At 36.9% G+C, this 12,885-nt stretch overlaps 1 protein-coding gene across 1 annotated transcript; it reads right to left on the reverse strand.

The window, feature by feature from the left end:
* Window positions 1-3,356: 3,356 nt before the first annotated feature.
* LOC132064906 (abscisic acid 8'-hydroxylase 4) lies at window positions 3,357-7,240 on the reverse strand. Its single transcript, XM_059458074.1, has 9 exons — window positions 6,799-7,240; window positions 6,380-6,704; window positions 6,050-6,199; window positions 5,711-5,959; window positions 5,052-5,141; window positions 4,881-4,959; window positions 4,479-4,585; window positions 4,246-4,364; window positions 3,357-3,695 (listed from the first exon to the last, which is right to left on the reverse strand). The coding sequence occupies exons 1-9, from the start codon at window positions 7,005-7,007 to the stop codon at window positions 3,596-3,598; spliced, it is 1,428 nt and encodes a 475-aa protein (XP_059314057.1). The 5' UTR covers window positions 7,008-7,240; the 3' UTR covers window positions 3,357-3,595.
* Window positions 7,241-12,885: the final 5,645 nt, after the last annotated feature.

Genomic DNA, 12,885 nt, shown 5'->3' on the forward strand with positions numbered 1-12,885 from the left:
AGCTTGGAACCTACCTTTTAGGTGCTTGTCCCTTGGAGGTGTTTGATGCTAAAACAGATATGTTAAATTGATTTAGACTGGCTAACTAATTTTTCAGTGGCCACATAGATATTGATAGGAGATCAGCACTCGTAAATTTCGGGAATTTTCTAACTTCAAATCTATCTGTATCTTTCAGGGGAAGCCGATTGTTGAATTCACTTCAGGCTTCACGTTAATTGTGTAATGCTGTAACGAACAGGCAATTTTCCATAGAGCCAATACCAGAATGTGAGAAAATGTATCTGTAGCTTCTAGGATACCCTTAACTGGAATATTATTCACTTCCTACTTCTTGAATCTATAGTAATGCAATGTGTGGTCACCTCAATGATCAAGAATCTGTGTTTTTTAGGAGAGCAACTCCGAGAAGGGCTTTCACATTCTGATAGTCTTTACTAAGATTACTACAATGAACCAGTCGTATTTCCTACACTGCAAAATGCAAAATCCCTGTGCATGGTCAATACATGCAGCACACAGAACACTAAGCCATTACTCCTAATTTGTGCAAACTGGATATCTAATATTTGTTTAAATATCTGAAATTGGTACTTAGACATGTGGAGGATTACTTGACTTGTTAGTATTGGAAACAATAACAAGTTAACAAGTAAGGACTTGTTGATGAGTTTCCTGTATTAGTTATTCCCTGAATGATCGTTCAGAATTGATGATTCAAAGGTCGCAAATGTTTGACATTTTTGTTGACTCAAGCTAGTGAAAGCTCATGCTTGGACAGCTCCTTAGTTTCTTGATTTTTACATGTAGTGCTTGAAGCATAGAGGGCCTGCAATAGCTGCAGCAACACTGTCTCCATAATTGGATTACATCAATTATGGTTTGCTTTATATTTTTGAATTTCTAAGCAGTCTATTGGTAATTGTTTTGTCCTAGTGATTGAGTAGATACGGTGAGCATCATCCTCATGAAATGACAGCCTAGTTGCTATGGAAAGTGGAAACATATGGCTTGGTTGATGGATCTACTTTTAGCCTTCCAAGGGCCCTAATTTTTTTGAATAAGCATATCCTTTGTATAATTTCTGAAGCAAGACGTGTGCTCTAATTATCGCTATGGATTTCCTAAACGTTATGCTGTAAATTGCTTTATTGCAGTAGCATATTGTCACCGATGGAAGAAGTTGAGTGAGTTTTGCGTGAAATCTTTTTGCGGATAGCCATTGGTTTTTACCAAAACATTCTGATGTTATATGAAATAATTCAAGGACCCATTCAGTCTGTTGAAAATTTGTCGTTTTGGGCCTTTTGGCTAAGCTGATAACAGTTGTACCGCAGTCCACAGAGCTGTGGCCTAAAAACTGTCTCGAAATTTGATAAGATCTTCATCCAAATAAAAGTTCCAATTCTAATGTGTCTCAACAGAAGCCTGATGTATAGTAAGTACATGCTATTTAAGAAGATGCACCAAAACTGCATTGCTGTTAGTAAAACTGACAACTTCCAGTCCTGCAAAACGTGGTCTTCTCTCATAAGTCATTTTGATCGAAACCATTGCCATCAATTCTTACCTTACCTTCACAAAAATGTAAAGTAAATTAGAATTTAAGGAAACGATGTCCTAACCACTAGACGCAAAGGACCAAAAAGTGTTCATATATATAGTCTCCAAAAATAGGAGTCATTCGTTTTGTTTAACGTAATTAATATGTTATTTATGCTTATGTTGGCAAAATTTTATGTGAATTAAGCATGTTCTCATTTCCTACATGTTGCCACACCAATCATGCCCCTTTTTTCTTTGGTCAGAAAGCCTATTGATCTGTTATTAGTCTTTCATCCTCACAATGTTTAAGACTCTGGTTCTCCTAATTCAGAAAAGAGAGCACCAGTTTGATTTATGCTACTCGACATATATGCCTTCACAAAACAGGGATTATAATAACATTTAACCTCATGCTTGCAGTTATGCAACCTTGTGGACAATCTTGGTCAGCTTTAAGTTACACTCCTTCTACGAAAAAAAAAATAATCATAGTCCATATATTGCTTGCAATACACTGACAAGCCTTTTTTCCTGCCCTTGAGGTTATCGAGGTGATAAATCGAGCTGACTGAAGATCTATCTTTGAAATTCACTCTTTCCAAGCTGAAGCTTATTCCTGTATGAAGAACTTCACTTACATCAGATATGCAATTTGTTGTCGATAGATTCATACAAAGATTGGCTAATTAGAATTGTGTCCTGAAACACTCTGAGGTTAAAATCAAATCCTTAAACACTCAAAATTATTTGCAGTCTTCATGTTGTTTTCACATGCTGTGATGTATTACGTATTCTATTCATGTAATGCTTATGATGCCTTTTTGTTCTAATTCTTTCAACTGATTTACGGCTATTGTGGTTCTATTTTAATTGGTGTCACCTTTTGTTTTTATTAGGTAACTTTGGTGTGTATATACAGGTCAGAACCATCCAGATCTGTTGTTGAGGTGCATTCCTGTTGGAACGTTCCAGAATAAGAGTGCGGGGGCTAGAAAACAAGGTAATTCTTTGCCCTAAATGTCCATGTGACCTCCATTTTGCTACTTACCTCATAGCAATTGCTTCCATTCAGTCCAGAAAAATCCCACTAGTGTAGCCGACTAAACCATTGTAGCTTCAGGATCACTATACAAATGATGGCGATTTTTGAAGTGACATGTCTAATGGGACCCTTCATCCTAGTCATAAGTGCTTATTTCCACTCTTGGGATTTCCCATTAGATCAAGACATTTCCTTTTCTGCAGCCACTCAAGCAGAGCTGGGACACTTGGATCTTCTGAGGGCAGTGATGCTGACTCCCACGTGAAGTAAATATATGTGCTCTAATGCCATGCACTCAGAAATGTTCCATTCAGCATCATTTCTTTTGATTGGTAACACTCCACTATGGTGGTACTTTTCCAACTTATATGAATCACATCTTTCACCAAATTATAATATATAGAGCTAGGATCCACACAGACTTAGTGTAAGATAGAGCACAGTGGTAGAAAAAAAATATATATGTAGGTGATACCAATCAGCTGGAACATGTTTTAGTCTTGTTAGTGCGTTTACTATAGGTCCTATGCTTTCTAGGAGTCTTTAGCTCCCTCAGAGATTTTTATGCCAATATAGAGAACCTCTAGTACTTTTCATTTTTATTTTATTTTATATAATATTTGCTTGAGATGAATCTAAATGGAGAAATATGGTCTGTGAGAATTCATATAACCAACTGCAACTTTGGGATTGGGGTGTAATTGTTGTTATAGACTTATAGTACAGAGCTAGTAATAATCCTGGAATACATTATGTTACAATTTACCCAGAAGAAGAAAAGATACGACTTTCTTTGTTAGCAAATGTGGTGACTTTACATACTAATAATTATATACTATTACAATTTCGTCAAAGGGAACAAAATGGACCCCAGGAAAGAAAAAAGTTGCTGGGATGAGTTTAACTAGAAACTGGAAACTAAGTTCAGAGGTATCTTCTGCCTTTTACTTTTTTTGCTGTTGCTAGTATTAGCTTTTATCAGGAGGCATCTTGTTTTCTAGGGATCTGTTAAGCTTCTTGTTCCTTCCAGAACCTAGATGGAAGTCCATGCTGAGGTATGGGGAATGGGCTATACTGTACTGCTCCTTTGGAAGCTACGACTTCCCACCTGCAATAATTAAAGTCATGACAACAAATTTCAAATGAAGTTAGAACACAGAGATATTTAACGTGCTTCTAGTAGCTACATTTGGAGGAAACCGAATTATGTCGGAGGTCGTGCAGGTAAAATAGAAATTTTAAAGAATCTCGTGGCATCACATAAATATAAGGGGAGCTCAAACTACAAAGAAACTTCTTTAAACTCATCCTTTTCTTTTTACTAGATTTTTGTTAGAATTATGTGGTTGGGAGTTGGGTGGATGTATTTCTACAACACTTGAACACAAGCGCATCACCTCTCATTGTATAAAAAATAATACGGAGTATTAAAAAGACTATACACTAAGTTTGTACCCATTATTACAAACAAGTATGATGCTATGGTATGCCCCACCTGCTGCTTTAAACTTTAGGATCTGCTTTAGTTGCAGTTTTTCTTTATTATTATTGTTGTTAAATATCAATATACGATGGATTTTGTTAAAAAGTTAAAAATTCTGGTCTCAAAATAATATGCAGTTATGAATCTAGAAGCAAATATGATGTCATTATCGTACCTAAATTTGGTAACCAAATGATGAATTAGAATCAGCATCTCCAGTTTGGCAAGTTCATTTCCTGGACAAGCATGGGCACCATTGCCAAATGGCATGTAGGTATTGGGCTTGGGAGCAACCTGCATCCATCAGGCACCACATAAAAAAATTGGGTAAACCAAATTTTCATTTTTTAAAGTTTTAGACAGGTGGATAATTGAAACGCACTTTGCTAGTAATCCATCACCACATACCTCAAATCTGGAAGCATCAAAAGTTCGAGGGTCGGCAAAAAATTCTGGATTGTGATGAATGTTTCTAAATAGTGGCATGACCTTCCAACCTTTTGGAATCAAGTAACCTGCATTAAAGATATGTTTACTACTCATGGCAAACGAAGTAACGCCTAACTTTTGCTATGTTATATACATTTTCATGTCCAATCAAACCCTCATATATAAAATGACGGAAGGGTAGTAAACAAACTACAAGTATCTATACTAAATACTCACACATACTAATATTGGATACATAATAGTCGAGTCCATGTAAAATAGATAATCAGAGCATTCCTATGGGAGTGCTGAGTTTATAGATGTGTGTCCATCTGTATATATATATCTGCAGTAACCTATAATTAATAATTGCTGCCTTACCGTCGTATTGTACATCAACCACAGCTTCTCTATAGGTGAAAGATATAACGCTAGACATCCTTAAGCTCTCTAAAATGACCTGCAATTGAAGTTTTCCTAGCTGATGTGAGGGATTTTCTTTTCCTGAAGCTGTGAGTATAATTATAATTTATTCTAAGAAGAAAAGATTACCCTGTAAGTTAGTGACATATTTCTTGTTTGAGCCCATCTCAACGGGTTCTTTCCTCCTTCATTTGATTCATAAATTGTTCTTTGTTCTGCCTGCACTTGAAAGGAATATTTTTTAAAATCTGGGATCAAAGATCACCTGCCGGGACTCGCAGTAATACATGCTAGAAGTACTAATGTAGATGGAAAATAGAAAGGGATTTACCATATGTACACTGATAGTGTAAATTCTTTTAAAACTAAAGTACATTTTTAGCCTATTATAGTAGGCCATCAAATTCTGCTTATTATGAATGATTACTTGTAGTTCTTTTGAGGTGCTTCCACTACACCAAAAGAGGCTTTTAGTGGCAATATATTTTCCTTTTATATTGCCGCTAAAACATTTACCAGCAATTGGTTAACGCCATTAGATCTAAGGTCGTTTAAGCCTTTAGCGGCATTTATTGTTGGGGCTAAAGTTTGGTATTGCCGGTAATAATTGATTCTAGAATATAATTAGCGGCAATTGAGTTATTGCCGCAAATTAATTGCCGCTAAAAGCATATTTTGTTATAGTGTTCGATAGTGCAAAACGTCTTTTCATTGTGTAGAAGTTTAACTGATCAATAGATAGAAAGAACAAAACTAGGTAGGAACCAAGAGGAATCTACACACAATACCTTGACAGCTTCTAAAAGTTTCTGGTCATCATGGAGGTACTTGAGAATCCATGTTAGAGCACTAGCTGTTGTGTCCTGGGCTGCGAAGAGTACCCCGATGATATTGTCAGCAATTTGATCTTCTGTTAAAGTCTGTCTTTTCTCATCTTTGTAATTCAACAGATGACACAAGAGATCTTTCTCTACTGTTTTTTTCTCCTTCCTTTCACATATTATTTCACTGAGAATCTGATTAAGCTTCCTCCTCGCCTTTGACAATAACAGACAAGTTCAGCATAAAGCTTTTATAAGCAGTTTCAGCTATGTTCGTAGGAAATGAATTATAGAAGCTTTACTTACCACCATAGCTTTGTAATAAGCAGTTCCGGGTAAGTTCGTAGGGAAAGAATTATAGCCTTTTTCTACTATGGAATAGTTTTTGTTGAGCTCCTCTTTGTACTTAGCATCCAGCTGACCAAATATAGTAAGAATACCTACTTCAAAGGAGAACTGTAACATGTCCATGAGATTCACGTGTTAGACTGATCTATTGATTATAATCTTGTGGTAAGCCCATCTGAAGATATGATTAAGTAATTTAAAAGCGTATCTTTCTTTAACAGTTTAAGCTTTTTAGATGCGATGGTTTCACATTTGACAAGTAGCACGAGTTACTAGCTAGTAACAAACCTTCTTCATCACACGGAATGTATTGATGACTTTGTTATTTTCCGCCCATGACTCCAAGGAAGAAACGGCCAAGGCCTCGATATCAGTAACTAGTTTACGAAGAACTTCAGGAGATAACGAGCTCTGAACCAGCTTCCTTAGTCGAGAATGGTAGTTTCCTTGGTGAAAGAACAAAGCAGAAGGGCCAATCAACCTCTCTTTGCTCTTAGGGTACGTTGGTTTGAACAAGTGCGCGTAAGTTACCAGCACGAATCTGGCAGCTTCAGGACTAGCTAACATAACACAAGGGTACCCAAGAATGCGTGTTTTGAATACATCGCCATACCTGTAAACAAATATTTGAAATAGAATGAGTATATGGTTAGTTCAGTATGTTTTTAATCAACTGATGAATATTCTTTTATTTGAATTAAGCGAACCTTTTTTGTTTGTTAGCAAAGAAGACTTTTGGGTCTTGAGAGTACAGTTGGAGTGTTTTCCCCACGTACGGCCAGCCCATTGAACCAGGAGGCAGCTTTAATTTTCGTAAGTTTTTCCGTTTTAGTTTCTTTGATGAAATATGATAGTATAAGCGAAGAGCTATAAGAAAGAGAAGAAAGTAAAGGATGGAACAAGAAATATTCTCCATCCAAGTGGAGAAGTTAAGTGTAGTGCTTTGCTCTTATATAATAGTTATTTCTATTGCTTCAATGGATTATTTAACTCATGAGAAAGGTTGAGAAAGAGTTGTCCCTATATATAGGAAGAAGAGGGATATAGAGACGAAGATATATAGGGAGGAAGGTTTGCGAATGTTGGGTAAGAGCGGTTATTACGGTATCATGATATGCCATGTAATAGATTCATACATATCGAAGGTAGATCGAGAGAATTGGACCACATTTGCAATATCAATATGTCATCTGATGAAGTGGACCTATCGTTTGAAACAAGACAAAAATCACACCAATAGCTGAATTCTGTCTGCTTAACTTATATTGTTGAGCTCCTCTCCTTTTAGAGGTAACTATTTTCGTTTTGTTCTCATAATTGTGCATGTGATCTTTTGTTTTTATTCAATTTCTACTTTTTCATATGTGGTTCATGCTTTCAAGGTAATACGAGAAGAAATGGTGATCTCAAGAGGCTCTTTCAAGCGGAAGAAAATTCTCGTTCATACTGGTTATATGCACCTTGGATGGTAAATACATACTAATATATAGATCTTATAGTACGCTTGTTAAAATGCTATGCATCCACCAAACAATATATGAGAGACCTAGTTGTTTCTGGTTTACGATGCGGTCGTTGAGTAGATAACACAAGAAATTTCCGGTCGAAAACTCGCGGGCTCGAGGATTAAAAATCACGACTACCACGTAGGATTTTAACTCCACTACACCGAGCAACTTCAGACAAATCTTGCGATCGGGAATTAACTCACATAATCCCTTCACCCTTACAAAGACTCCCTATCTATCGCAAGGAACTCTTGACTATCTCTACCCAAGCCACTAATACATCTACACTACCCCTATGGTCAAAGCCACTCAAACATTGTGAAGATTCACTTCCTACAATGACGACCTTTGAGAATTCAACATTGTTTGACTACCTCCCAAACACACTCAATACACCTTGACTAACTCTAGCCAAGGGTGAAGACTTAAATAGAATGAAGGTAAACTACCTACACAAAACTACTGAGAATTCAAAGTACCTACTACAACTTCCTTTGAGAAGAGTAGGTTTACAAATTTAAGAACAAATAAACAGAGACTTAACACTGCTAGGACTTAATGCAGCTTAAGTTGTAGGAGAACTGGTCCTTGGATTTGTTGAAGCTTTGTTCTTGAGCACACCTTGATGTATGGAGACTTGCACTTTTGGATCTAAACGATTTCCGGGTTTTGCAAGAATCAAAACTTCACTTTAGCATGATGTTTGAATATGTAGAGGAACAGTGAAGGTGACAACCCATAAAGCAACTCTGTTATTGTATGCTGCTCTGTTGCATTGCTACAGTGGCATGACACTTTAGGAGACCTGGCCTTTCTATCACGTACCTAGTTCCTTGTGTATGTTTGTCAAATCATCAAAACACCAAAACACAAGGTAGCATGGCTTATCAATTTCCCCCTTTTGATGATGACAAACATATAAGTTTTATTCCCTCTGAGGACCAGATCCCCACTTGTTTCCCTTGAGAACCAGGCCATAACAACAACCACCATAAAACAAGCAATCAACCAAAGATTAATGAATTAATCCAATCTCATTAATTCCCCTTTTGGCATCATCGAAAAGGAAACTGAGTGCAGGATTGCTAACTCAAGGCCATAAGATCAACACAAAAAAAATCAATGAATTATTAGACAGGCAATTTTATCAGACATAAAACAAAATGAATGCCCAAAAGTCCAAAACAATCAATTTATTATCAAAACATAGTAGTCAGAGCAGAAAGTGCATAACAGAAAAAGTCAGAAGTGCCAAATGTCAGTCAAAACATGTGAGATCAGAACGGGAGAGCATAGAAAGAGGGATATGAATTATGGGAAGGCTAAGGATTTTGGGAGGCCAGAGCATTGAGAAGTTTGTCCATGCGTTTACTGATGACGCGTTGGTCCTGAAGCATCTGGTCTTTGAGCACATCCACTTTCAGAGTTAATTTCTCATTTTCTGTTTTGAGCCGCTTGATCTCAGTTCTTGCAGCGTTCAAGGCATCTTGGGACCCAACTTTTTTCTCTCTTTTGGTTAATCGAGCCTGAAGAAGTACATTCTCAGCCTTGGCCCTTTGTAGTTTAGCAGTCATCCTTTCCCGTGCTTCAAACAGAGTCGAGATTGTGGAGGTGCTTCCAACGCCACCTTTCTTGGGTATGCAATCACACTCTTCTAGAGTTTCCATGGATAAATGTGTTTCTTGGATCCGTTGGTATCTTTGTCAGTTCTATCCGTGAAATGCTCAAATACTTTGGTCAGAAAGAAACCATAGGAAAGTCCATGTTTTCCTTCTGGTGCATTCAACACCTTAATTATGTGCTCTATCATGATTGCAGGAAGGTTGATGGGTTGAAAAATGGCTAATGCTTCTATAAGCACCAGGTCTCCGATGGAGGCAATGGTGCGATCCTCAGCCTTTGGAAGCAGCGCTTTGTTGACCAACTCAAACATGAGTCGATACTCTGCTTTCATTTCCTTCAGAAGTCTTGCCCTGGCACCTGCATTGTCAACCATGTTTTGGGCAATCATGACCTTAAAGTTGTTTGAAGCAGTCCCAATGATGGTCCTTATTCCTTCAGTGGGAACCTTGAGTATTCTAATCTTCGGTTAACTCAAAATTTGTTCCATTGACAGATGCAATAAGGGTGACATGGTCGTCAGAATAGTAGAGATTTTCAAAGAACTCAAATACCTTTGCCTTGTAAATATTTGGAATTGGTAGAGCAAACAGATGACTCCATTTTTGAAAATCAATAATTTCAAGCAATTTCCTCATTCCAAATTTGTCAGCAATTTCCAGGTTGACCACCCTACTAAGTAATACTTTTTACTTCTTTAGATTTTCCCGTCTTTCATTTTCACTCTGAGCAATGGATTTGCCTATTCTCTGTTTCTTTGAGGAACTAGATTCCTCACTGCTTAAACTTTTCCTTTTCTTTGAGAATTTAGATTTATCATCCCCTACTGGTGTGACTCTTTGTTTTCCGCTCCTTTTCTTTTGCCCCTTTCTTTGCTCAGAAATTTCTTTATCATCATCATCATTTGTGTCACACCCCGAACCATGGCCTAGGTGTAACATGGCACTCGGTGCCTTACTGCATGTGACCGAGCGAATCATATGGCTTGCTGAATCATCATGAGATATAAACATGAGCGTAATATAACTTAAAACCTGGTAAGCCTTAACAACATGAGATTTCATAATAATAATGAAAGTACTGATTTAAGACATAAATGCGGATTGTCATAAATAACGAGCCAAAGATGGCTATATGACTCTGACTATCTGACATAACATTACTAACTAGTCTATGAAACCCCTAACATAAGTCTGGACTGTAAAACATACTTGTTAGGACAATGCCCCCAGCGTACCTTAATTGCATAACTAACATGAAAGTAAATAATGACTAAACCCCGAAGAAGATGGGGCTCACTAAAAGCTGATACATGGATGATCCTACTGAGCAGATCTGTCGTCCTGTAAGTCCGTACCTAAATAATTAAAGTAGAGACTTTCAGAGCGGTATTTTGGTCTTTCCGTCAAAATCCCCAATTTCCCTCCAAACATTAGACCCCAATCTTTCCTTGGCTCTCAATTGAAAGCTCTGGCGGGAAGCCCTCCAGCAGCTATGATTTTTTTTTAGTTCTATGGGATTTGTCCATCTCTGAAAAAGATTTTAAGGATCTCCTCTTCCATATCTAAAGGTAAGAACTTAAGTGTTCCTTTTCATCTGGTGACGATTATGGTGTAAAATGTTTCATTTGCTTGTTTATTTTTTTGATAGAGCATGATACTATATAAAAAAGTTAACTTTCGTTCAAAATTTTATTAACGTTCATCTTCTGACTGAAGAATGAAAATTGTAATGCTTTACATTTTAATTTTTCATTTTTGAAGTAATTGCTTATTCTCGTCATATTGTTGGACAGAAAAGAGTATAATATATTAAGGTCACACCCTGTAGATTCAAAAAGTTAGAATAGGATATTTAAAATGCCTCTAGTTTCCCTTGCTATAGTGATTGCTTTATTGAATAACTTTTTCCTATTAATGGTTTTAAATAATGCAAATTCTTAACATGTTACATCCCGTATTTTCGTGCGTTAAGTTGCATCATAGGTTAGTCACATAAGCTCAAAGGACAGGATTATGTTTGAAGTTATAAGTGTTTATGTTATGTTCAACAAGTGACAAGTAAGTGCCGCGAAGGTTGGAGGTTAAACGAATCGGAAAAAAAAAATAAGTTTTGCTAAGTTTGGGATCTTTGAATAAGTTATACAGACTGTATGGAGTTTTGGACATATCCAAGTATGCAAATAAAGAGATCGGTGTATAAAAGTTTTAGGTCTCGAAATAATTTTCGCGGATGAACAGTACTGCTATAGTAAGGCGGTGAACGATGGCACAACTGGTCGACTTTGGAGCAACTATAAAGGGTTTAACCCATCATTTTCAGCCAAGAAACCACCCCAAAAAAAATTTCCCAAAAATTCTAGAAAGTTCTCCAATCTTCCCTCCATTAAATTTCAACGCGAGTTAAGTAAAAATCTCCGAATTCGGGTTTCGCCGGCGCATAGTTACGATTATAATATTGTGTTGCGGTGAATTTGTGGCTTGGGAGTAAGGCAAGTATTGGAGATATCACGGTATTAGCGGAAGTAAGGTATGAATCTTTCTCTTTTGGTATCATTTAAGGCTTATTTACGGAGATAAATTTATGAAATAATTATGTAGCAATTTCGTTTGTGGAGGAGTTGGAGAAAATATCATGTGGAGTATTTGATGGAATATTTTGGTAGTAATGAGGTTGTTGTTGTTTCTGTTGTTGTTATTGGTTGTTGATTATTGGTATTGAGAATTCGGGCTAGGCCTATAAATAGGGGAGATCTTTGTCTAAATTTCGGAGACCTTAAAAGGATTTTATTTAGAGACTTAAGATAAGAGTGTGACAATGAGCCTAATGATAATACGAATGATTGCCTATGTAGATTATGAGATGACGAACGATCCTAAATAAATCGCGCGACAGGAAGCAAGTTGGAAAGTCGGAGAGTAAGCTCCAAAGGTATGTTAAGGCTAGTCCCTTTCTTCTAAAGGCATGATTCCTTTCTTATGAATCCAATAGGTGTTTTCCAAATGTTCCTGATCCACTTTATGTGAATCCATAAATGTTTTCCAAGAATATTCTTATTCTCAAAAGCTAGAAATTCATGATTCATAGAGTTCATGATTCAAAGGCATGACTTCTTTCTTGATAATCCATAAATATTTTCCAAAATGTCCCTATTTTCCGAGTCAAAGATTTATGATTCTATAAGCTTTTATGACAACAACAACGGACATGTTTTTACAATATGATGATTATGGTGATGATGATTTTAATTCTAGAAATTCCAAATCTTATGATGTTAATACTGTTATGAGATTAGTGAGATTATTTCATGATTATGTCGATTTTATTCATTGTTGTTGATCTCACCTTATAATAATTGTTCCTTCAAGGTGAGATATAGCGATGATGATTGCTCCATAATATAAATCGGAGGTTACCGACCTTACGTCACTCCGATAGAGTCGTAGCTTTTATTTGGCTCTCATGCGTGTTTTATATATATATGTATGTATTTTACTACACCGAGCCGCGCTATAGTCGGTCGGGAACGGCACCTAATGTGCAACCATTGATCAGTTGGTATTACACACCGAGTCCCGAAAGGGATGGGTACGTTACACACCGAGTCTCAAAAGGGCCGGGTACGTTACACACCGAGTCCCGAAAGGGCCGGGTACGTTACACACC

The sequence above is a fragment of the Lycium ferocissimum genome, chromosome 7, assembly GCF_029784015.1.
Source record: "Lycium ferocissimum isolate CSIRO_LF1 chromosome 7, AGI_CSIRO_Lferr_CH_V1, whole genome shotgun sequence".
Taxonomy (NCBI): domain Eukaryota; kingdom Viridiplantae; phylum Streptophyta; class Magnoliopsida; order Solanales; family Solanaceae; genus Lycium; species Lycium ferocissimum.

What these genes read in the sequence shown, in the direction of transcription:
- LOC132064906 (XM_059458074.1), bottom strand. Translation starts at nt 7,007, where the DNA reads ATGGAGAATATTTCTTGTTCCATCCTTTACTTTCTTCTCTTTCTTATA. An exon ending in AACTTTTAGAAGCTGTCAAG is followed by an intron (nt 5,142 to 5,710) that starts GTATTGTGTGTA and finishes TTTCAAGTGCAG; the next exon opens with GCAGAACAAAGAACAATTTA. An exon ending in GGTTGATGTACAATACGACG is followed by an intron (nt 4,586 to 4,880) that starts GTAAGGCAGCAA and finishes TCTTTAATGCAG; the next exon opens with GTTACTTGATTCCAAAAGGT.